The sequence below is a fragment of the Balaenoptera borealis genome (genome assembly GCF_965194805.1).
Source record: "Balaenoptera borealis genome assembly, chromosome: 6".
Classification (NCBI taxonomy): Eukaryota; Metazoa; Chordata; class Mammalia; order Artiodactyla; family Balaenopteridae; genus Balaenoptera; species Balaenoptera borealis.
This window is the reverse complement of record NC_138863.1, coordinates 412,579-436,923: the sequence shown is the minus strand read 5'-3', so window position 1 is coordinate 436,923 and position 24,345 is coordinate 412,579. Positions and strand designations below refer to the sequence as shown.

At 48.6% G+C, this 24,345-nt stretch overlaps 1 protein-coding gene across 6 annotated transcripts in view; it reads left to right on the top strand.

The window, feature by feature from the left end:
* FARP2 (FERM, ARH/RhoGEF and pleckstrin domain protein 2) overlaps positions 1 to 24,345 on the top strand; it is an 89,224-nt gene that overhangs the window by 5,015 nt on the left and 59,864 nt on the right. For 5 of the 6 annotated variants that reach the window (XM_082396032.1, XM_082396033.1, XM_082396034.1 and 2 more), the window contains exon 2: positions 6,027 to 6,243. In XM_082396032.1, the coding sequence (XP_082252158.1) occupies positions 6,055 to 6,243 (189 nt within the window). In that variant the 5' untranslated portion in view covers positions 6,027 to 6,054. Of the gene's footprint in view, positions 1 to 3,696; positions 3,728 to 6,026; positions 6,244 to 24,345 lie in introns of all 6 variants that reach the window. The other variant, XM_082396031.1, reaches the window with a different exon arrangement.

The window sequence follows — 24,345 nt, the reverse complement described above, 5'->3', positions numbered from 1 at the left end:
TTAACTGTATCTCCTACATCATTCAGATCCCAGTTGCCTTGGTAATAGTTAGCACGAGATGAATGTTGGGGGGAACAAGTCTCAATATCTGAACAAGAAATCAATTTTTTAAATTGATTTAAAGAGAGTGTTTTAAAATGTTAGTTTTTACTTGAACTGCACTGTTTGAGAAGGAGGGGCAAGCACCACGCCTAGAGGAGACGTGGGCAGTTACCCCGGCTCGCTCCTTGAAGGTGACCGGGCTCGGCTGTGGGTAGCCCCTGCCGTCGTCTGCCCGGAAGCCGTCTGATTTCAGAAGTAGTGCACGTTCGTCATGGCAGGCAGTTCAAGTGATACAGGTGCCAGGAAAGAAGGAAATAAAAATCAGCCCTCTTCCCTCTCCCAAAGGTGACCTCTGCAAACATGCTTTAAATGCATGGATGGCAGGTTCCGTCTGTGGGAAGAAGGAATAAGCCTCCTCCACCCTGGCTCTCCCGCTGACTGTGGCTACACAGCTGGACAGCTGCGTGAGCAGCTCTGAGGACCCTGGCAGGGAAGTGGTGGCGGGCAGACAAAGGCCAGGGTCTGAAGTGCCTGCCGCAGGAGCACTGAGCTTCCTGTTCTCCCTCCAGCACCCCCGGCCCCAGCCGGCTTCAGGGTGTCCGAAACCCGGAGGTGGGCTCCAGGGGCAGATAGGGAGGGCTGCAGGGGGAGCCACCCAGTTTGGGCTCTAGAGAGAGTGCGAGGAAGCCACCATTTCTTCTTCTCTCTCTCCCTGTTCTCCAGCCAGGCCTGAGACACCTAAAACTCCACGGGCTTTTTACTCTCTTTCCTGCAGCCTGGTCCCAGCAAGGACGCAGTCCCAGGACGTGCACGGCAGAGCAGGGGAACAAGCCAGAGTCCTCTGGCTGGAGGACTGAGAAGTAAGGCAGGGAGCTGTGGAGGGGGGAGCTCAGGAGGTGACCCCCGTGGAGGGCGGTGCTCAGGAGGTGACCCCTCAGAGCTGCCGATGAGCTTGTGGGCTCGACACCGAGCGGTACACGCATGGGGCCGACCCTGCGCCACTTGCCAGAGGCAGTGGGAACTCGACTAAGGGGTCGACCACAGCCCGGGAGCCAGGCCTGGCAGCTGGGTGATGGTGCACAGGGAGGATGGAGCCTCTGAAGGTGGGGCTGATGCCGAGAGCACGGCGGCGGCCTGAACCCGGCAAGGCCGGCGCTGCTGAAGGAGAAGTGCCGCGTTCTCTGTGGGAGTTAAACGAGGCCAGAGGCTCATAACACGATGTTTAAAATGTCCAGGATATAATCCAAAATCACCTGGCCTACACAGAACCAGGGAAATACCAGCTCACGAGAGAAAAGACAGACTACAGCTGAGATGATGCAGACGTCGGAATTACCCGACAAAGACCTTGCGGTCGGCAGAATTTTGGCCCCCATGGTCGTCACCCCCTGGTGTTACTTCTGGGAACAGGTTATGTTACGTGGCAAAAGCACATCGACAAGGTTCCCTATGCGACATGACTGAACACCGTAGACTCAGGAAGCAGAGCCCAGCGCTGCCCTCCCAGCGCCTCCCCTTCCCCCTGCCCCCAGAGGCAGCTCTTTCCTTTAGATTTTGGTTTACCCTCCAGGGTGGTGGTTTGAAAAATGCATGTGTTTACGGTCTTCCTCTTTTAACCAGAGTTAGCGCGCCATGTGCCTGCTTTGCACCTTGCTTTTATTCACCTTCTCATCAAAGAAGCATGTAGAGAGCTTTTCCACATGTGACAGAAATTTTAGCGACTTCCACTGCTGTGGACAGTGGACTGCGCTTGTCTGGGGAGCCACGGGCTGATTTCCCAGCCGAGGGGGAGGCGACTCGAGGGCCAAATCTGGGCTGGGCTCATGTCCCGGCTTTGTCACTTCTGGGTTATGTGTTCTGTGGCAGAGCTTTTTTTTCTTTTTAATAGACCTGCTTTTTAGAGCAATTTTAAGGTCACAGCAAAATCGAGTGGAAGTTTCACAGATTTCTCATATGCCCCCCGCCCCCAGACGTGCACAGTCTCCCCCCCGTCCCCCCCACCCCCCCGAGTGGTACCTTTGTTACAAACCTGCATTGACACATCATCACCCAAAGCCTTGGCAGACTTTTGAGCCGAATTTTTCCAACTTCGAGATGGAAATTATATGTCACGAGTTGGTTTTTAAATTTTTTATTAAATGAGAATACATAGGAGCCGAGTTTGTAGTAGGTAACACTAAATATCAGTGGCGGAAATTTGTATGTAGCCACCAGAAATATTTTTAGGAATGAAGACTGCAAATCATTTTGTTCACCTGGGAGGGAGAAGGGAACTGGAGTCCCTCGTAGGCGGCTGATTCTTGACGCCACTGATTCCCTCCAGATTTCTGGAGAGGGTCTCTGGCAGCAGCAGGGGAGTGAGCAGGGGCTAATGCCTGACGTTTAGGGCCTGCAGGACTGCGGGACGCGCTCTGTGGGTCTAGTCCAGTTTGCGTATTCTTGCCTTTTTAATGTTTATTTATAAGCACACGGCAAAACAAAGTAATTTCTGTTAGGTTATAATTTATGTAAAGCAAATTCAGTGCATACATTTTTTCCTTTCATTTTTTCCCATTGTAAGACTACAGGAAGCAGTCGGGCTGTAGCAAGACTGTTGAATGAGCAGCTTCATGCTCCTGCAGGGAGGGGTCCCTTCTGCAGCTTGTTCTAAAATGAGACCATGATTAACTAACATTCACAGCACGGCAGTTATATTCAATTTTCCATTAAGTGTCTTCCTTTCTAAACTTTCTTAAACTTAAAGCTGAGTAATTATTAAATGGGTGGTTTAATGCCACATTGCTGTTGTGTAATAGCAAACAGAGCTTTCTTTGGAATATCAGCAGGAGGGTGCCCCATGGGGTCACTTCCTCTTAAGAGAACTTGTCTCCCTCGGATGAACCTCCGGGATCAGGCCGTCTCGTGGTCCGGAGTCTCAGCCTAAGCTGTGTGGGTGTCTTACTTTGACCAGGTGCAGATAACTAGGATGTAAGCGTGCTGCTCAGAAGGTGTACAAACCTGCAAAGGCTTCCTCTCAAGAGCCGTGTTTTAGAATTCCTTGAGCCAAGAAAATTTTTTTCATCTGTCTAACGTATCTTTTGTTCTTATGAGAGGCGAAACAATGGTAAATTAAAAGTATGCTGGTTTAAATATATATATATATTTTAATTTATTTATTTATTGTTTATGGGTGTGTTGGGTCTTCGTTTCTGTGCGAGGGCTTTCTCTAGTTGCGGCGAGCGGGGGCCACTCTTCATCGCGGTGCGCGGGCCTCTCATTATCGCGGCCTCTCTTGTTGCGGAACACAGGCTCCAGACGCGCAGGCTCAGTAGTTGTGGCTCACGGGCCTAGTTGCTCCGCGGCATATGGGATCTTCCCAGACCGGGGCTCGAACCCATGTCCCCTTCATTGGCAGGCAGATTCTCAACCACTGCGCCACCAGGGAAGCCCTAAATATATTTTTTATTATAAAATAAACACAGATACAGAAAAACTGCATTAATCAAATGTACAGATTAATGAATGAAGTGGACACTGTCCAGTGAAGCGATGGAACTGTGCCAGCCACACCCGGGACCCCTCCCCTGTGCCCTGCCCCCGGGTCAGACCCCCCCACCAAGGGGACCACTGCCCTGACTGTTCTAGGAATAACCTCCTTGCATGTTCTTCTTGCAGTTTTCTCAGCCAGACGTGCCCCTCAAGACAGGTTAGTCTTGCTTGTTTTTTTTTTTGTTTTTGTTTTTTTAAAGTAGGCGTTTAGACATGACTTTCTTATAATAAGTAAAAGAGAAAGAACCTGAAGAAATTTTTTTCCATCTAAAATTATGAAGAAATATAAATGAGAATTTTACAATGGAATACACAACAGAAGTGACTCCTAAAAGTACATCTTGGTTGTATATATGTTTTCAAAATTGTAGCTCTACTTAAAAGGGAAAGGATCACTTTGGTGCCCAAAGTAAAACATCCCGTAGCTTGTTTCAGGAGAACCTCCTCTTGGTGGTGGGTGTTGGGCGAGTGCTGTGAGCTGACCACGCTTTGCTCTCACCTGTGTACGCACCTGGGACACCTGAGAGGTGGGCTTGACTTCCTTAACACCCCTCTCTTCTGCAGTAACTACTCAGGTTTGTGAGACTGGCATGAAAACGCTCACATTTATGGCTCTCAGAACCTCATATGCCTCACGCTGAGTGTCAGGCAGTGGCATGAAAACAGGGCTTTTCTGAAGTGTGCTTCCTGACTGCGGCCTGTGCAGTGCCTGTTCTTTGATGCCTGCGATGTTAATTAAGTAAATACTTAGCAAATATTTACAGAATTAGTGACCGCTCCCGGGGGCATGCAGCCTGGAGAGAGAATTCTGAAGACGGTGGGTAACTGCCAACCTGGGCCACACGTGTGGCACGGGAGATCCACGTGCCAGTCCGAGCAGGGGGTCAGCCCGCTCGTTTGTGCATGAGGTGGGTCGGGAGCTGCATTTCGCAGAATGACACGTCGCCTCATCACTTTGCTCATGCTACGCACATTTCACCTTTCCCGGGGGTTTTAGCTTTCTCATTTTCTGTTTGCTTGTTTGATAAGCCAGATGTGCCTGGAAATTCTCACGCAGATTATTGGGAAGGTCTTCTCTGAGTAGGGTTTAAGTAGGAGTTGCTTGGCAGTGGATCACTGAGAAGCTTTTCCATCTTAATTGAAGAGATAATAAGTTCATGAGTTGGTTTATCTTGATAACAAAATAAGCTTGAAAAAGAGGAAAAGGCCAGAGGACTCAGCAGTTAAGTCGGCATGAAAGGGCACAGACTAGGAGTTTAGTGAGATTAATTCTCTAAAATATTTACTGCAAATTAGTAGAAGACTTTTTGAAGATGATTAAGCAAAATAAAATGATTTTCACAGCATCTGCATTCTTTCTTGATTAAACATCTGACATTTGTGTTGGCCATACTGCGTTTAACCATGTTTAGGTATGTTTCTTTAAGTTGACTTTAATACATAAATACACGCATTTAAGAAGGGAATTGGCCATAAATAGAAGGTAACTATATTAATAAGGGCGACTGAAAGCATGGCAGTGTGGCCAGGTTCTAGCGGGCGCTGAGCCTGTCCTGTGGTTGTTAAAAACAATGGCGTGATTGGCTCTGTTCAACTTGACAGCTAAGCACCGGAAACCCTTCCCCCAGCACGTTGAGGAGGGTTGAAAGGGCACGGGCGCCTGCCGGGGCAGCTCTCTGACCCTCGCAGACCCTCGGTGTCGTCATGGGTGAGGAGGGCGTGGGTGGTGGTGACCACAGGGGTATTGTGAGGACAGGGCAGAGCGGGTGCTGGGAAGGGTGGCCCGCGTGTGCTCCCCGTGACGTGTGCCAGGCTGTCACTCAGCGCCAGGTCTGAAGTTACCTCCTGAACCGCTGGCGGCCCCCGCTCCGGCCTGGTGACACAGCTTAGAAAAACCGGGGCGTGCAAAGCGGGCAGACAGCCTGGCTCTCTTCATCCACCTTCCTTGGCATTTTCCCCACCGTGTCGGCAGAGGTGGGGCCCGGGACCCACGTTGGCACCGTGCTGTGTGTACCCCTTTCCCTTTGCAGAAAAGCGCCCTCCGGGCACACACAGCATGTGGTCAGCACGTGAATGTCCGGGCTGGTGGAGGGAGGAGGTGCGGGGCCTCCGGCTGGTCTGGGGAAAGAGCGCAGGCGGCTGTGGGCCTCCCCTCCCGCTGCCGCTGCGGGTGAGCAGAGGTGCTGCGGCTCCTCCACAGGGTCTGGGGTTAAAGGAGTTCCCGCACCGCCTGCTTGCGCGCCCGGCGGCAGCGGTGCTGGGCCTCCTGCTGGGTACGCTCACCAGTCGAGGTATGAGGAGAAGATAGTCTTTCTAAACTCTTAATGTTGATGTAAGTTAAGACTCGTAGAAGTGCAGAAACAGTGCAGAGAATTCTTATGTACCCGGTAATTTTCTTACGTTGTTCTAATATCGAAATAACTGGAGATAATTTGGGGGGTTTTTGTGTGTTTTAGTGCATTCCTCACTCTTAGCTGGTGAAGAATGGGGGAGCTGGAAGGAACCTACCGCGCCCTGCAGACCCCAGGGACACGCCTAGGCGCCCCGACCCCCGCGGGCGTCAGCACCCTCGAGCCTGGGCCGGGCCCCTCGGCGGCAGCGGCGTGGCCGGCGGCCAGGACGCCCGTCCGAGTGCAGCTGCTGGACGACTCCGTCGAGGTGTTTGGCGTTGAGGTAAGAAGCGTGATCCCTGGAGGCCTAGTTCCTCACGTTTTCTAGAAGTCGGGTATTATTTGGTATTATGTACCGAACTCCATTTTGCTGCTTAGACTTTGCCTGTTGATCGAGTCGCCCCCGAGTGGCTGGTAATAAAATCCTTGGGAACTCCGTCTGCGTTTCGCCTTTTAGGCTGGGGAGTGGTATTCTCCTGTCTTAAAGTTCTGACGTAACGTGGTCTTGACGTTCTTCTCTTTTGAGAGGCTAGCTGAGAGCTGTGCGGTGCAGACTGGAACCAGCTCGTCTGCACCCAGGTCCTGGTGGCCGAGCCGCTGGGTGAGGGCGCCCCTTAGCCTTACAGCGTGTCCTCGTCTGAATGTGAGGGTGACTCAGGTCCCCGCTTCCCAGGGTGGCTGGGGCGAGGGCGGAGCACTCAGCACACGAAGAGCCTGGCACCTGGCACAGCGCTCGCACAGGGCATGTCTTTCTAGCTCAGCAATAGGAACATTTTTATTGTGAAAATTCTCTAATAATAGATTGCACTGATCATGTTGGCAAAGACAATTGAATATAGCAAATGTTTGAAAACATCTTTTCTGATTTTCTAAATGGCAATAGAATGAATGTTCTTTTTAAAAATTACTTATTTTCATAAGTAATGCAGGAACATATTCTTTTTTCTAATATTTTTATATTGGTTTAAAATAATACCTTTGGAAGCGTCCCCTACTCTTAATGTCACAAAGTAAAGACGAGAGAATGAACTTAAACTTTAGCAGGAGGTTTATTTACGCTTGGGGAGAGGTCAAGATGCTACACAGAAAACAGAAAGATGATTGAGGAGCTGTGGGCCCAGTGTGAAGAGGTCTAGCGGAAACCTTGAGGCTCCCGGAGCCTGATTGCAGGATGTCTTGCGTGAGAAGGCGGAGGTGAGGAAGGAGGTGAGCACGGTCGGGGGGAGCGGAGGGGAGAGGCCAGCAGGGGGGCTTGAGGAGTAGAGGTGCCCTCCTGCTTGGAGCCCAGGGTCCACCTTGAGTGTTCGATGGCAGGTATCTAGTGCCTAGATTCCTAGTGTCTGAACTCAGGGAACCCTGAATGCTTCTTTGAGGTCTTATTTGAGGAAGAAACCAGATGTCATTTCATCAGGGCAGTGGTAACTGGAGCTGGTAGGGCCTGTCTGTCCACCTTCACAAGTTGCTCCTGTGTTGCCAGAAGCAGCCTTTTCAGGGCAGGGAGTTGGGAACAGGCCACCTTTGAGCCCTGAAGCGGAGGTGGGGGGCGGGGGGGGGCTGGCTCTCAGTCCCTGTCTTAACCATACTCGGATGAGTCACCTGGAGAAACGGGTTAAAGGCCTGGGAATTAGCTGGGCTCTCAGGTCTCTTCCAGCCAAACGTTCGGAAGAATTTCCACCGTGTAGCCATCCTATGATAAGCACATTTGCGATGGTCTAGGCTTAAAAGAGGTTCAGAGTTTTTGAAAGAAAGGAAGAAAGAAGAGAAAAGAAAAGAATTGCATTAGTTAGGGTTTACTTTTAGAGCATCTTTTTCTGGCCTGCTTAATGGTGTTTATCAACTAAACCTAGGACCAAAAAAGGAAAAAAGCACACATTTATTGTTGAGTCATAAATAAGATGTAATCCTTCTCTGAGAAATTCGCTTTTAAATCAGAGATAGCATTTTATAAACGTTCAGAATATAGAGAGTGCGTCAAAGTTTTAATAAATTGTGATTGTTGTTTCTTTTAACCAAATAGAACCATCATGTTTGGTATTTTGATATACCTGGCAGAGTTACCAGTAATTATAGAATCAAATTGCTGTTGTATATCCTGAGTTGGATAGGGTACTTTTTAAATTTTGCTACCCACTGATGCATACCTTTCAGGAGAAGTTAAAACTCAATGTATTTTTTTGTAAGTTGTATTCTATTTCTAAGTACCCTAGTCGTCTACAACTGTATCAGTTAGCTTTGCTGAGTAACACGTCAAGCCCAAACCTGATAACTTAAAAGAGCAAATATTTAATATTTTCTGCATGTCTGAGTGTTGGCTTGGAGGTTCTTCTGGTCTGGGTGGGCTCAGAGTGCTGAGTGGTCTAGGATGGCCTCGCTCACATGTCTGGGGCCCCAACTGGAACCTCTCTCCGTGTGGGACCTCACTCTCCAGCGAGCTGGCGTGACCTTGTTCGCATGGTGATGGGAATGCGCTCGGGGGTGGCAGCTGTGAGGTCCCTGAGGTCTAGGCTTGTAATTCATGCGTGTACCTTCTACCGGATTTTACTGATCAAGAAGGCTGCCAGGCCAGCCTAGGTTCAGGGGGTGGAGAAGTACCCAGGAGTCTGTTTTCTGCAGGCTCTCACACAGCTGTTGCCAAGGATCAGGTGCACAGTCCCTGGAAAGAAGCGGTCTCCGAAGCTCTGGTATCTGGTGTCAGCGGGCTGGGCGGGTTTGCCAGATGAAGCACTTTGTGGGGCCTCCTCCGGGAGGGGCTGCTGGAGAAGGTGCATTTGCCCTGCTCCCTCCTCCCCAGTGTCTCCCGTGGGCCACCGTTGCCAAGATCCGAGACGCAGAGCCCAGGCTGGGTCTCCCCGGGCCTGCCGCCCCTGCCCCACCATCCCTGGTCACTGATCTTATCTGTCGTTCCCCCGCCCGCCCTGTACAGTTGGACTGAGAGACACACTGTGGTTGGGTGACTTTCGCTGTGGGCCTGTGGGTGGTATAGACTTGAGGTGCCGGGCAGTGAGGTCCCGGGGCGCGTGGCCTCTGTTGGTGGCACAAAAGGCAGGTCTTGGGGAAGACGCCCCCGCCCCGGAGCTGGCCGGGCTTTCCTCCTGGAAGGCAGGTCCTGGGCGGCGAAGCTGCTTCCGTGTTTGGACCAGTGCCGGTAAGTGCGGTCGACCGAACGGAAGCGAGGGTGAGCTTGGGTAACATGCTTTCTTTAGGAGAGTTTTTAGTTTTTCCCTCTATGGCAGCGTCTTCTGACGTTAGGGATTCAGGTGTCGTGTTTTGTGTGTCTGGGGTTTTTTGGCTGTCCACACCTATCTTACGGTGTGCTGATTTGGTTTATTTTCTACTAAGTTTTCTGCAGTAGTATCTGCAGACTCGCAGGGTTGATGTGCTGATGTTACCTTCTGGTGCAGCCGGTGGCACCTGGCCCGGTGTGGCCTGTGTGGACTCCCCTGGTTGATACCGAAGGTTTATTCTTAGGGGAAGAAGTTGACGTTTAGTTATTTTTGAAACGGTGTCTTCTGCTGGTGCCCATGGCTCTTCACAGGCGGGGTCTGTGGCTCGTCGTCTCCTGCTGCTTCAGCAGCTGAGGCTGCCCTCCCGCCGCCCTCGTTCCCTTCCTTCCGAGGGGTGAGCGCCATCCGCGAGCCGCCGGCTCCGTCTGTCTCCCACCCGCCAGGGCAGTGACGTGAGCTTTGCTTCCGCCAGCTCAGGCCCCGCGATACCGGCCAGCACTCTGAGAGCCGGAACCGCTGGCCACACGGGAGCCTTTTCCTTCTCTGGCTTTCTCTCTCGGTCTGCAGTCCTGCTGCCCCAGAGTCAAGGTGGCTGGAAGCTGGAAGCTGGGGTCTGTCTGCTTTTTCCTGAGCAGCACTGAATACGCTGAAACTTTTTAGCAGCTTTATTGAGATATAACTCACATAACCGTACAGTCACCCACGTAAAGCGTACAATTCAGTGGTTTTTAACGTATTCACAGAAACGCAGAGCCGTCACGCCGGTCAGTTTTAGAACGTTTTCATCCCTCCCAGCGGGAAACCCCACGCCCTTTAGCTGTCGCCCTCGCACCCCAGCATCCTCCGTGCCCCCCCCCAGCTCTAAGCAAACCGTGACCTGGGTCCTGTTTCCACACACCCCTTTCATCTGAGCAGGGTCGCACGTGGCTTTTTGTGACTGACTTGTCACTTAGCGTGGTGTTTTAGGGCTTCATCCACGTTGTTTGACGTCTCAGCACTATTTTCCTTTTTGTTCCCCACTCGTCAGCTGGTGGACGTCCCACCTTTGGGCTGTTGCGAACATCGCTGCCGTAAACATTCGGGTACAGGTTTTGTGGGGACATGCGTTTCGCATGTCTTGGACAGACACCTGGGGGTGGGACTGCTGAGTCGTACAGCGACTGTGTGTGACCGTTTGGGGAACCGGCAGACTGCTTTCCAAAGCGGCCGCACCATTTATATCCACCAGCAACTTTATGAGGCTTCCAATTTCCCCACGTTCTCAACTACACTTACTATTCTTTGACTTTTTGATTCTAACCATCCTAGTGGGTTTCAAGTGGTATCTCGTTGTGGTTTGAGGTGAAATTTTTAAAATTTTTAAAGGTTTTCAGCCCAAAAATGTGAGAATTGTACCATTAAAAATTTATCTTTGGGGGTGGTTCCTTGGATAGATGATGAGTAATTGTGGAGTTAACCGTCTAGCTGTGGCCCAGTCACCACACGTGGAATGAACATTTCTACGTGCCAGAGTTGTGAGGACCACAGAGAAAGCAGGCTGAGGGCAGGCGCTGGAGGCCCTGGGAACTGAAGCTGGTAGAGGAGTGGGAGCTGCCCTGTCAAAGTTTTTAAAACATCTTAAAGTTTCATTTAGAGTTGTCATGCAAATTTATAGAACTAGGAACTTTTACTGACACTTTTTATTTATTTATTTTTAAAAGATATATTTGTTTGCTTGTTTATTTATTTGGGCTGTGCCGGGTCTTAGTTGCGGCATGCGGACTCTTAGTTGCGGCATGCGGGATCTAGTTCCCCGACCAGGGATCGTGTTCCCCCTGCATTGGGAGCACGGAGTCTTACCCACTGGACCACCAGGGAAGTCCCCTGACAATTGTCTTTTTACATCAATATTCATCTCACTTGTAAGTACCAGCTGCCAACGTCTGTGATTTGCTCTCATCCATGTAGATCATGTGCTTTAACAAACTTACGTTTATTATGATAATGAAGCAAGATGTACTTTGTGGTTCTTTATATTGATTACTAGTTGAATTAAAATACTTCTGTTTTGTCTGGAAGGGCGCAAAGAAAGGGGGAGAAATCTGTCTGATGGATTCAGGGTGGAGCTTCAACTCTGTTTTATTTTAAGTGATGTTTGACATTTACTGATGGGATTTTTAACTCCCCCGAAGGTCAGTCAGTGACCAAGTTTTTGATCTAGGAAAACCATGATTTGTTTTCAGTTAATTAAATGAATTCTGTGGTTTTGAAATTAGAAATCTGACCTCAGCTCTGGGAAGCTTTTTTCTGAGCTGTAAGAGAAACCATCTGGAGGCCGTGTGTCAGCTCGATTGTCCTGCGTGCAAAGTCGGGGAGTCGAAAGCGTCCGGCTCCTTGCCCTGTACGTGTGAGCGGTCTCCGTGCTGCGCCGGGAGCGGCAGAGGGGCCGAGCTGGCGGTCCTGTCCTCCCTGGAGAGGCCTCCCCTCGACTGCAGAGGGCGCGGTGCTGGGGACGGGGCACGTACCTGCGTCGCTGACCTTTCATGGCGGGTTTAGGAATGGACGTCACCTATAGCTTTTCTGTTATCTGGAGTCGGTATTGTGGAAAGAGTGATATTTAGTGATTGAAAGAACAGTCTGGGATGTGGTTTGGGTGAGGGAGACCTCACCCACGGGAGTGAATGTCATGCCTTTGCTGGCAGGTGTGATGGAGTTCTAATGAACATGAAGGTTGCTCACGTTCCCCCTTTTCTTAACATCCTCAAAAGTTTCAGAGTGGGCTTGCTTTCTTTCTTTCTTTTTTTTAGAATTGCAAAAGCTTTAGCTTAAATATGTGGCAAGTAGGAGGACGGATTCTCAGCCATGAAGCCCCATGCTGGAGGATTTGAAGTTGCTATTCCAGTAAAAACTTAATGTTTTCTTTCTGGCCAGGAAGAAATAGCCAGAATTCCACGAAGTATCGTAGCCAGATGTTTGTCACTGCTCCTACATGAGCACCCTAAATATGGCAAAGAAACCGCCTTAGAGCTTATTTTGGTCTGATCTCAGAAGAAGAAGTTAGTAATTCAGCATCTGAAGTTTGGCGGTAATATAGGCTTTATATAAGAGCTCTGTGTGTCCCTAGTATATGCAGCAATTATGTGATTCTGCCCTAGGTTTTGAAACCTATTATTTTGTCTTGGAAAATTGATCTGTGTTTTGACCCTGAAGCCCAGGAATGTGGCAGGGTGGGACGAGGCAGAGGTGTGGACGTTTACCCAGCTGTGGTATCGAAGCTCCAAAACACATGCACGCACACGCCTGCACACACACATGCCTGCGGGTTGGCATGTACAGTCTATGTTGGATGACCCCGCGATGATGACCGGTGACAAATGGAAAAGAATCGGGAAATGTCACCGAGAGAAGACCCATCCCCACGGTTGTGTAATGGAAGACAGCAGACTTGTCTCAGGGTCCCAGCAGAGGGTCATAGAAAGGAAACTTGCCCATTGGGTTGTCTTGACTTGTAAGCTGTTTCCTGAGCCCTTAAGACACGTGACGGGCTCGTGTCATTGGCATCCCCAGCAGGACGCAGAGGCAGAGTGAGCCACTCTGTGACGCAGCTGACCTGTGACCCCACCCCACCCCTCGGCTGTCTCTGGAACCCTTGCTCTTATCCACGTGATGCTCTCATTTACTACTCAGAAGGAATTTGGTTCTGTTGTCCTTTGTTCATAGGAGGCTAGAAGAGCTGACCTTGTACTTGTTGCACTGATTGGGCCCTTGAATCGCTGTTCCCGTTCCGTTTCCATCCCTTCCCAGAAATCTCCGATGCCTGCGCTCTTGGCCCAACTCCCCACAGGGAGGTGGCCCGCCTCGGAGTGATGCTGCCTGACCACCTCGGCCTCCCGGGCTCGCGCGCTCACCCCTCTCCCTGCAGCCGCGTGGGGCACGTTAGCACCAGGTTTTAAATCTCAGCCCCTCACCACCCGATGGCGTGAGGAGGGGCCTTGCTCCAAGTCTGGGAACGGCTTTGCTCAGGGGCCCCGTCCGGACGTGTGGCCAGAGTGGGGGGGCGGGGTGACGTCCGCGCCCGTCTGCTCCCGCGGGGGCCACGTGGGCGGGGAGGCCAGAAAGGCCCGGAGTTCTCCTCTGCAGGCCTTAGCTCAGCTGCCCGACACACACCCCATGTCCTGCCCCCCATATTGAGCCGTGTAGCCTGGCACACCCCAGGGCTTTCAGAACTTACTAGAATCTGTTCTGTTCGGTGGTGAACAGTGTCTGGGTGTTAGGAGCAGTGGTGCTGCGGATGTTCCTGTGTGTGTCGCCGTGTGTGCGTGCGCAGGTTTCTCTAGGGTGTGTCCCCAGCGTGGACTTTGTGGTTGTAGGATGTGCCCGTTTTCGCCCTGCCCAGGTATGTGGATTGTTCTGGAAACCCGTTAGACCGTCTCACGGGCCCTTCGTCCACACAGGACCACTGCCAGCCGTCCTCTGGGCCTGTGGCCTTTCTCCTGCTGCTTCCGTCCACGGGGGCTGCTGCCCAGTGCGGGCCGCTGGTGGGCCTGGCCCCGGGGCCGTCTGCGTCCCGTCCTGATTCCTGTCCCCAGCCAGGTCATCCGAGAGCGCTGCCATCCTCCTGGTCCCCCCCACCCCCCACAGCCTCCAGTGGGCCTTTCACACCTGCTGCACATTCGGGTCACCAAGGCCACCTTTAAAACATGCCGTGCTGCTGAGGAATCCTCAGGTGATTCTGGGCAGGATGGGCGGCCGGGGTTCAGAGAAGAGCTGACGGGTTCTGGAATGTGTGCCCTCCCCCACCCCGGGCACCCTCTGTTGACCCATTCCTCCTGACCCTCATTTCTTCCCTCCGTCCATTCACTCAATCCCTGAACAAAACAAACACACCATCGCCTCCCCTCCCCTCCCCTCCCCTCCCCTCCCCTCCCTCCCCTCCCCTCCCCTCCCCTCCCTCCCCTCCCCTCCCCTCCCCTCCCTCCCCTCCCCTCCCCCTCCTCCCCTCCCCTCCCCCTCCTCCCCTCCCCTCCCCTCCCCTCCCCCAGAAGGTATGATGTTCCGCAAGACTTCCTCCAAGCTCCACTTTTCAGTGGAGCTTTGCTAGGTCGTAGCAGCCCCACAATTCATTTTCTGTCCTAAGAACCTAATTCTGTGTTACTGATCACTTTCAGTTAAAGAAAGTAACCAAGATTCTCCAGAAAGCTGGCTGGAGGATTACAGTTCTCTCTCTTCTTTCAAGGAGAGCATTCTGTGTTTTCACTTGCACTGTTTAATACACGTTTTTTCCAAAGTTTATCTTACTGTTTCACAAATAGCGTGTCCACCAGGATTAGCACTTGCACCAGCGCCGCGTCTGCTCCCTGGCAACACTGTGCCCCTGGCGAGGCTCTCGTGCAGCCGGCACCTCGGAGCCCAGCCAGGATGGCACGCGGGGTTCCTGATGCCGCCTGTTTGGGAGGGAGTTCAGCTGATTGATACAAATCACACGTGTCCCTTGTAAGAAAATGGAAGATGGGGAAGGCCTACAGCCAAGAATCACCACCCAGGAAACAGCCAAGCACAGTGTTCTGAATATCCTCCCAGCCTTCTATCTGTTCACATGTATTCATTAAACACACCTAGAATCAAACCACATACATTTGTAGTCTGTTTTTAAACTTAGCATACTGTTGAACATGTTTCTGTATACTTTCTCCTTAAATTTTTAATGACTACGTAGTTTTCTAGTTTTCAGTTTCTTTGTAATAAATCTTTATACACATTCTGGATTTTTCCCTTTAGATAAATATCTGGAGCTGGAGGTTCTGCGTCAGCGGGTGTTGTACGGCCCTCGGGGGGCCCCACAAAGGGCAGAAGCGCTTTACACCCCCCAGCAGCACCTATTATGGTTTTTAATAAAATCTCCAGTTTAATAGGCAGAAGTTATGTTTTTTAGACACAGTTTTATCAGACTTAACTATTTTGGTTTTGTTTTGAGGGGTTTTGTGTGTGTGTGTTTGCTTTACTTTTTTTTTTTTTTTTTTCGGTAAAATACATGCAAGAGAGATTTACCACGTTGACCACTCTTCAGTGCGCAGCTCAGTGGCACTAAATCCAGTCTCGTCGTTGTGCAGCCATCACCACCGTCCATCCCTGTCACTCTTCATCTTATAAACTTGAAGCTCTGTCCCCGTGAAACACTGACCCACCCCCAGCCCCTGGCACCCACCATCCTACTGTCTCTGTGGTTCTTCTCCTCTGAGTACCTCATATAAGTGGAATCACACAGTATTTGTTCTTGAGCGAGTGGCTTATTTCACTCAGCACCGTGGTGTCGAGGTTCTCTCGTGTTGCAGCCTGTGTCAGAACTTCCTTTTCAAGGTGAATGATGTCCCACTGTATGGATGGCCCACATTTTTTTTTTTTTTTTTTTTAAAGAAATTCACGTTCTTTTATTTATTTATTTATGACTGTGTTGAGTCTTCGTTTCTGTGCGAGGGCTTTCTCCAGTTGCGGCAAGTGGGGACCACTCTTCATCGCGGTGCGCGGGCCTCTCACCATCGCGGCCTCTCTTGTTGCGGAGCACAGGCTCCAGACGCGCAGGCTCAGTAATTGTGGCTCACGGGCCCAGTTGCTCCGCGGCACGTGGGATCCTCCCAGACCAGGGCTCGAACCCGTGTCCCCTGCATTGGCAGGCAGATTCTCAACCACTGCGCCACCAGGGAAGCCCCGATGGCCCACATTTTGCTTATCCCTTCAAATGCTGAGGGGCAGATGGGTTGCTTCCACGTTTTGGCTCTTGTGAGTAGTGCTGCTGTGAACATGGGTGTACAGACATCTCCTCGAGACTCTGCTTTCTTTTTGTTTGGGTGTATAGCCAGTAGTGGGATTGCTTAATCACGTGGTCTATTTTAATTTTTTGAGGAAGCTCCATACTGTTTTCCACAGTGACTGTACCATTTTGCATTCTCACCAACAGTGCATGAGGTTTCTAATTTCTCCACATCCTAGCCAACACTCGTTATTTTCTTTTCTTTTTCTTTCTTTCTTTCTTTTTTTTTTTTGATAGCAGCTATCCTGATGGGTGTGGGGTGGTATCTCACTGCGGTTTTGATTGGCATTTTCCTGACGGTTAGTGATGTTGAGCATCTTTTCGTGGGCTTATTTGTATATATATTTTTTCTTTGGAGAAATATCTATCCAGGTCCTTTGCCCATTTTTGAATTGAGTTGTTTGGTTTTTTTGTTAAGTTTTAAAAGTTCTCTACATATCCTGGATCTTAACCCCTTATTAAATATGCAACTTGCAAATTTTTCTACATCGTATCAAAAGTTAAAAAAAATAGGAAGTTGAGAGTAAGTATATGGTATTTGAAGTGAAAAGAAAAAGCCAGGGGATGCTGGAGACATCAGAGAAAGTGGCAACTTACAGTGGAGAAAAGGACAGAAAGTTTATGGCAAACACAGTCAGGGATTGGACACCTGGATAGGCCGTTGGTGTGGGTTTGTGCCACGCTCCGCGACCCCGTGGCTCTCGGGGGCAGGTGTTTCCCAGCACCTGGGATGCTCTGGGCACCGCTGTGGAAGCCGGGCCGGGATGCCAGGTGAGCCCAGCCTTCTTGCTGCTTATGCTGCAGTAGACGCTCGAGGATAAACCAGGGAAAGCAGAGCCCTTAGTGCTCAGGAGAGAAACAAAGCAGGCAGGGGCGGAGTGTGGGTGCACCCTTAGGCAGGAAGGGGTGGGGTTGGACCGGCGCGTGCAGGGGGTGCAGACCCAGAGCCGGGCATGTGGGCGGGAGGAGAGGGGACGCAGGGGGTGGGTCCCCGGGGAGGCCCTGGCCCTTCTGCGCTCGGGCCCCTCGCGGCGAGACGCACATGCCAGCCATGTCAGCTGTTGGCCGAGGAGGCCGCTTTAAACTCTCCTATCCTCGACTCCTGGGTCACAGGAATTATGGGCTTTTATTTTCAGCGAGATTTTGACTAGTCTTTAAAGAGAAACATGAAAAACATCTGTAGGTGCTTCCAAACTGTTGTTACTGGAATGCTTTGGAATGTCCTTTGCACATGTGTTATGCTTTTGTGTGTGTAATTTTGTAGTTTATGTAACACGGCTTCATTTTGCCACCGTGGCAGAGAGGATCCCGGCCCTTACTTGAGGGCTTTTTCTGGTGACAGTGAAAATCAGAAAGAAATGTTTTCCTGCTCGGCTCTTGGTCTCAAACCCCTGCCTGGGACTGAGCCTTCTTCAGAAGTTCCCGTGTAGACTTCTGTCATAGCTTCACTGTCGAGCCTAAAATATCTTTTTCTAAAATAAATTTAACATAACTGATTATGAAAGGTACATTCTTTCTTACTGTTCTCTTTTTAGATATTTATAATGTTTCCTCATGTATTTTTTGCATTTGTTTAATCCAATAATATGTGGCCTTATGCTTTTTTGCATGTTTTGATATTTGAATCTGATAAAGTTAGATTTTTGTAGCCGAAGAAAAGCCTTTTTTTTTTCCCCTATTAAAGTAATTTTCAGTTAAGACAACTCAGAATGACTTTAAGGCTCTAGACATTGCTCTCCTTCTGGAAATTATGTTGGAACATGGACTCTTTTAAATCAGGCATACTAAATCAAGGATAGTCAGCTTTATAGCTGTTTGCTTCTGGCTCTGATTTACATCAATCCTATGTCTTTTAAAACCGTATAAAATAGTAGAAACATATCCTAAATGTAGCGAGGAATCCAAATTATGAAATGAAACTATAAATTTTACATAAGTACTGAGATAAAATTTAACTTGTTAGCATATTAACATAAAGACATAATAAAAAAAGACATCTTGAGAGACTTTGATACACTCTTGCTGAGAACACAGGCTTCTACAAAGGGTCTTCAATTTTTCCTTATTTAGTGGAATCAGATTAGGAGACACCTAAGAGCACTAGAGGAGGGCAAACTTGTTTTGGAAAATTGTTGCTGTAAGTTCTGGAAAACCAAAGTTTGTTTGTTTTTGTTTTTTTAATTTTTATTTATTTTATTTTTTATTTTTGGCTGTGCTGGGTCTTCGTTGCTGCGCACGGGCCTTCTCTAGTTGCAGCGAGCGGGGGCTACTCTTCGTTGCGGTGCAGTGGCTTCTCTTGTTGCAGAGCACGGGCTCTAGGCACACAGGCTTCAGTAGTTGTGGCACACGGGCTCAGTAGTTGTGGCTCGCGGGCTCTAGAGTGCAGGCCCAGCAGCTGTGGCGCACGGGCTTAGCTGCTCTGCGGCACGTGGGATCTTCCCGGACCAGGGCTCGAACCCGTGTCCCCTGCATTGGCAGGCGGATTCCCAACCACTGCGCCACCAGGGAAGTCCCCCAAAGTTTTTATTGCTGCAAATTTTCTACAGTTTAGAAACTGATGCTGTTATTTTTAATTATTCAAGTCAACTGACTTTATAAAGTTATAGTATTTCGTGTTGATTTTTTTTTTTTGCTTTTTCACTGTAGAAAACTTTTTATGTATTTTTTTCAAATGATAAGATTAATACATGCTCACAGTAAAAAATTCAGTCAGTCAGTACAGAGGAAAAAAGTTAAATGTATTATTCTCCTACACCCAGAAATAACGTCTTTGACATTTTGGTCATGCTACCCGTTTAATCTTCCAGACGGTCGGCCGTGTGTGTGCACGTGGGGTGCAGGCTCGCCGTCCATGTCACACGCCGTCCACCTGATCACGTAAGCACTTCCCAACGTTCACGAGTTTACCTGTTTCTCTTTTTACCTCCTGTAGTTTCTGTGTTATGAATCTTGACACCATGTGAATTGGTACCAAGATATTCGTTGTAATATGCTGATGGGCATAGCACTGTTTTCCTCTTATAAAATGTGTACTTTTTTTTGGTCTCAGTTGCCTTTTTGGCCTAAATTCAACCATGTATTGTATAAAGTTCATGTTCCCTTACTTTTTGTTGTTGTTGTTTGCCATATTCGTGATTCAACCATGTCATTCTTTTATTTTCAACCTTTCTGTATCATTTGCTTCAGCTGTGTTTCTTATGTACAACCCAATGGCCAACACTGAGTGTTTACCACATTCTGAGTGCTGTTCAAAAGCACTTTGCATGTATTATTTAATTTCCTCCTTAACCATTAGCAGCATTATTATTAGTTTTGTATTATAATTGAGAAAACTGAGATACAGGGAATTTTTAAAACTTACCCAGTACTGGAAGTTCCAGCCAGGACAATTAGGAAAAAAAGGAAAAGAGTAAGAAAAAATGAAATAAAAGGACTCCGTATTGGAAAGGAAGAAGTGAAACTATCTCTTATTTACAGATGACATTATGATGTATATGGAAAATCCTAAGGAATCTACAAAAAAAAAAAACAAAACTATTGGAACTATTAAACAAATTCAACAAGGCCACAGGATACAAGATCAATATACAAATATCAATTTGTATTTCAATACACTAGCAATGTACAATCCCAAAATAAAATTAAGAAAACAATTCCATTTACAGTGGCATCAAAAAAGAATAAAATACTTGGGAACAAATTTAACAAAAGAACCTCAAGGGCTTCCCTGGTGGCGCAGTGGTTGAGAATCTGCCTGCCAGTGCAGGGGACACGGGTTCGAGCCCTGGTCTGGGAAGATCCCACATGCCGCGGAGCAACTAAGCCCGTGAGCCACAACTACTGAGCCTGCGCGTCTGGAGCCTGTGCTCCGCAACAAGAGAGGCCGCGATAGTGAGAGGCCCGCGCACCGCGATGAAGAGTGGTCCCCGCTCGCCACAACTAGAGAAAGCCCTCGCACAGCAACGAAGACCCAACACAGCCAAAAATAAATAAATAAATAAATAAATAAAATTTTTAAAAAAGAACCTCAAAATTTATATGCTCCCTGGTAGTCAACTACTAATTTCTTGAGGGGGAAATTTGTAGTTTTAACCCATAAAAAGAGAGTTTTGAAAAGCCAGTTAGTCACCTGTAGATTTTGAATGAAACTTGTTATTTATGGGAAAAAAATTCCAAAGGGAATAGCCTAGAAAGGTCTTTTCTTTTCTCCTTTGCAGTATAATTATAAAAATAATTGCAAATTCTCAAGCACAGTAAAATTCTAATTAAATTACAATTCACTGATTTTTTTATTTATATGGTCAAATTATCCTCCCTTTTGTATTGTCCATCCATTTTCCTGTTTTAAAACTTAAACCACAGTTGTAGAGTATTTACGTTGAATTCAGCTACAAAGATATTAACTATTTTTTACATTGCATTTTTTCCTAAAAACTAAACACAATAATATATGTAAAGTCCTAAAATAATTGAATCTCTTACATTTGTCTACTAGAAGTACTGATTTGTGATAGAACCAGATTTTATGTTCTCTGAAAAGCTCCATTAATTAGGGGGGGAAATGCCTACATGCTACTAAAAACAAATTCAATAAATCTCACTCTGTGTTTCTGAAAAACATGATCTTTAAAGATGAATTTTAAATGCCAGAATCAAATGTCAGGAGAAACAGATTTTTTTTTTTTTTTTTTTTTTTGCCTTCAATGAATAGCTAAAGATTAAAAGAAAAGATTTGGTTTAGAGAATATATATTTTTCACTGGCATTTTAGGATGGTGTTTACCAAAATGTCATAACTGCTTATTTGCAACTGTTCCTCGTGCTTCTAGCAAAGGGCAGTGAACGGAAACATGGAGCTCAGCTGTGGAAGCCCAGGAGTTTTGCTTTGCATTTCATCCCTCCACTTCCCACCCCTGCTTGGGATGGCCCAGACCTAACCATCACCAGAGACAGCGCAACTCAATTCCAGACACATATTATGAGCTCCAGTGAAACTGTAACTTTAAAACAAACAAACAGAAAAACACCTTGTGCACTGAAAACTGTAACACTACTGAAAGAAGTGAAGGAAGATGTAAGTAAAGCAGCGGAAAAGCTATTCCACCTTCTGGATCATCAGACGTGCTGTTATTAAGATGGCCGTGCTCCCCGACTGACCTACAGATCTGTTGTGATCCCTGTCACATCCCAGCTGGCTTTTTTACAGAAACTGACAAGGTGATCTTAACATGTATATGGGGATTCAAGGGACCTAGAAGAGCCAAAAACAATCTTGAAGAAGAAGAAAGTTGGGAGCGTCACGCGTTCCCGTTCCAAGGATGACTAGCACGCAGCCGTGGTCCAGGTGGTGGTGAGCCAGCAGGAGGACAGAGGCACAGGCCGCCCTCCGTGCCTGCAAGCTCCACATCGCGCATTCAGCCGACCACGGGTGAATCCACACACACATAACCTGCAGACATGGAGCACCACTAGGGCACTTGAGCATCTGCGGATCTGCCTACCTGTGGCAGTGCCCCTGGATACCGAGAGGCGACGGTATAGGTCAGTGGAATAGAACTGAGAGTCCAGAAATAAATCCTTACGTGGAGTCGGACTCTGGCCTCAAACCATGCACAAAAAGTAACTCAAAATGGATCAATGACCTAAATGTCAGAGTTAAAACTATAACACTCTAGGAGAAAACCTAAGAGTAAATTTTCATGCCTCAGGTTAGACAGTAGTTTCTTAGATATGACACCAAAATCACACATGACAAAAAAAATAGATAAATTGGATTTCATTTAAAAAAGAAAGAAAAGAAAGAAAAAAAAATAAAAATAAAAAAGAAAATTTGTGCTAGAAATAACACTACCAAGAAAGTTAAAGGAATGAGAAAAAATTACAATTATACATCTGATAAGGACTTTATCTAAAAATATATATATATTTTTTATATATAAATTTATTTGGCTGCGTTGGGTCTTTCTTGCTGCGTGAGGGCTTTCTCTAGTTGCGGCGAGCAGGGGCTACTCTTCATTGCGGTGTGCGGGCTTCTCATTGCGGTGGCTTCTCTTGTTGCGGAACACGGGCTCTAGGTGCACGGGCTTCAGTAGTTGTGGCACGCGGGCTCAGTAGTTGTGGCTCATGGGCCCTGGAGTGCAGGCAGTAGTTGTGGCACATGGGCTTCATTGCTCCGTGGCATGTGGGATCTTCCCAGACCAGGGCTCAAACCCGTGTCCCCTGCATTGGCAGGCGGATTCTTAACCACTGTGCCACCAGGGAATTCCCTAGAATATATTTTTTAAAACAACTCTCACAACTCAATAATAACAGACAAGTAACCCAGTTTACACTGTTGCCCAGGGTCACATGGCCAGAAAGCAGGCACCCGGGAACTCACTCCCAGGTGGTCCCTTTTCCTTGAATAGCTGTTCTCTTCTCTTCTCTTTCCAGAGCTCCTGTTTCTCTACTTTGTGCTCCTGTATTACAGAGGCAGTTGCTTTATTAACTGTTTTCTAACTTCATGATGAAATTTTGGCCGCAGTTTCATCTGCTAAGAGGCAGCATTTTTCTGCTAAGTGTTCATCTGACTTTTTTTTTCTGTTTTTTTTTCCCTCCTTTTATCTTGAATGTGTTTGAATATTTGCAGGATCGTTCTATTTTGGTCACCCATCTTTGAAGCAGTTCAGCTGTTCATGGATTAGCTATTTTAAGGGGGTCTTGTATGAGTGACTGGTTGTAGAGTCGTGGACATTTGGCATTTATGTAAGACCTAAGGCTTGGGGGTGACTCAGTTCACCCCTCATTTTCAGTCAGCCGAAAGCAGCAGCTGGCCTGGCTCTTTGCAGGGCGGTCTTTCACCCTGTCCTGCGTGTGCCTCATCTGGCTCCGCCTCCTGTGCATCTCCAAGCCAGACGGGCCGGGTTTGGATTCTGCCACCGCCGCCTCTTCCCCTCCTTTTTGCAAACAAGGGGTGTAGGTTTCACCCCCCAAGCTGTGCCCATCGCGTGGCTTAGTGCTCTGTGAGGCTTTCTGCTGAAACCTGTTCCCTGGCGTCTTCCCACAGCCCCCCACGCCCTCGGGCTGGCTCTGCTGCTGGCGCTCCTCCCACCCAGCTGTGAGTCAGGGTTTAGCAGTTTCCTAGTTTTGCTGGAAATGGACTTTACATTTTTGTTTCTTATCTTCTTTCTTGATTTTCAGTGATTCCAGCAAGAGATTGAGGAAGTGACAGTCTACACCGCGTCCTCAGAAGAGTCACTGAGCACCCCTTCCCCCAGCCCCTCCCCTCCTGTGTCGCCCCCTCCTGGGATTCCTCTTAGACACGTTTGTGGCTCCCGATTCACGTTCCTGAGTCTGAACGCTGCTTTCATTACTCCATCTCGAGAGGAATGCCTCCATTTACCGTCCACACCCGTGCAGGTGCACGTCTTACCCGTTCAGTTCAGGCCTCCTGTTGACCTTTAATTTCTGGAGTTATCTTTTTATTTCCTCCTTTTAGTCTTTAGTTGCTGATTTTCCTTTCTTCGAAATCTTCTCATTTTATGAATACATTGACCTGTTCCATTGGCCTTTCTGAGGATCTTCGTGTTTTTTTTTAATGACGTCGTTTCGGTTTTGGTTACCACATCCGCTCCGTCCATCGGGAATTCATCTGTCTGCTTTCCAGGTCGACGCCTCTGTTTCAGGAGTTTGGTGTTAAGCCTCTGCTCATTCCTGGTTGTCTGTGTATTTTTGCAGATGAAGGTTCAGACTGCTTGGTATCGGTTCCAGTGACCTTTTTAAAGGCGCAGTTTGATTTTGTAGGCAGGCTCCCCTCTGCAGGGCCCTGGCTGGGGAGCAGGCAGTCTCCACAGGTGCACACACGTCAGGGCCGGCAAGCCAACCGGACCCTTCTGTTGACGAGGACGAAAGAAGGGAATCACCCGAGAGACTGGCTGCTCCAGGAGATTCACCGCCAAGACACACCCTCCGTTTTATTTTTCCCTGATGCTGCGTTAAAGACAAGGAATAAAAATAGTAGTGGGTTGATCGCCCAACTTCCAAACCTAAAGTAGCAGGTTGCTTCCTTGGCTGCCGCCGTGGGACGTAAGCTACGTAAGGATGCGGTGGGGACGTGCGGCCTCGTGCACCCGGGTCAGCCAGGTCACCAGCGCCCTCGCTCTGGTGGGAGGAGATGGGTGGTCCTTCCCCGAGCTGGGGGGGGGGGAGGTTCCCGTCTCTCTCCTTCTGTGCTCACACCTCAGCCCCTCCCCACTCCACAGGGTCTTGTGAAGATGCTCTCCACCGATTCTGCTTCTCTGCCGTCGCCCCCTCCCCCGCTGGTGAGAGCACCCTGCAGGACAGACGTCTGCGTGACCCTCTGTCTGAGGCTCACCGTTCCGCGTGTAAGCCTCATC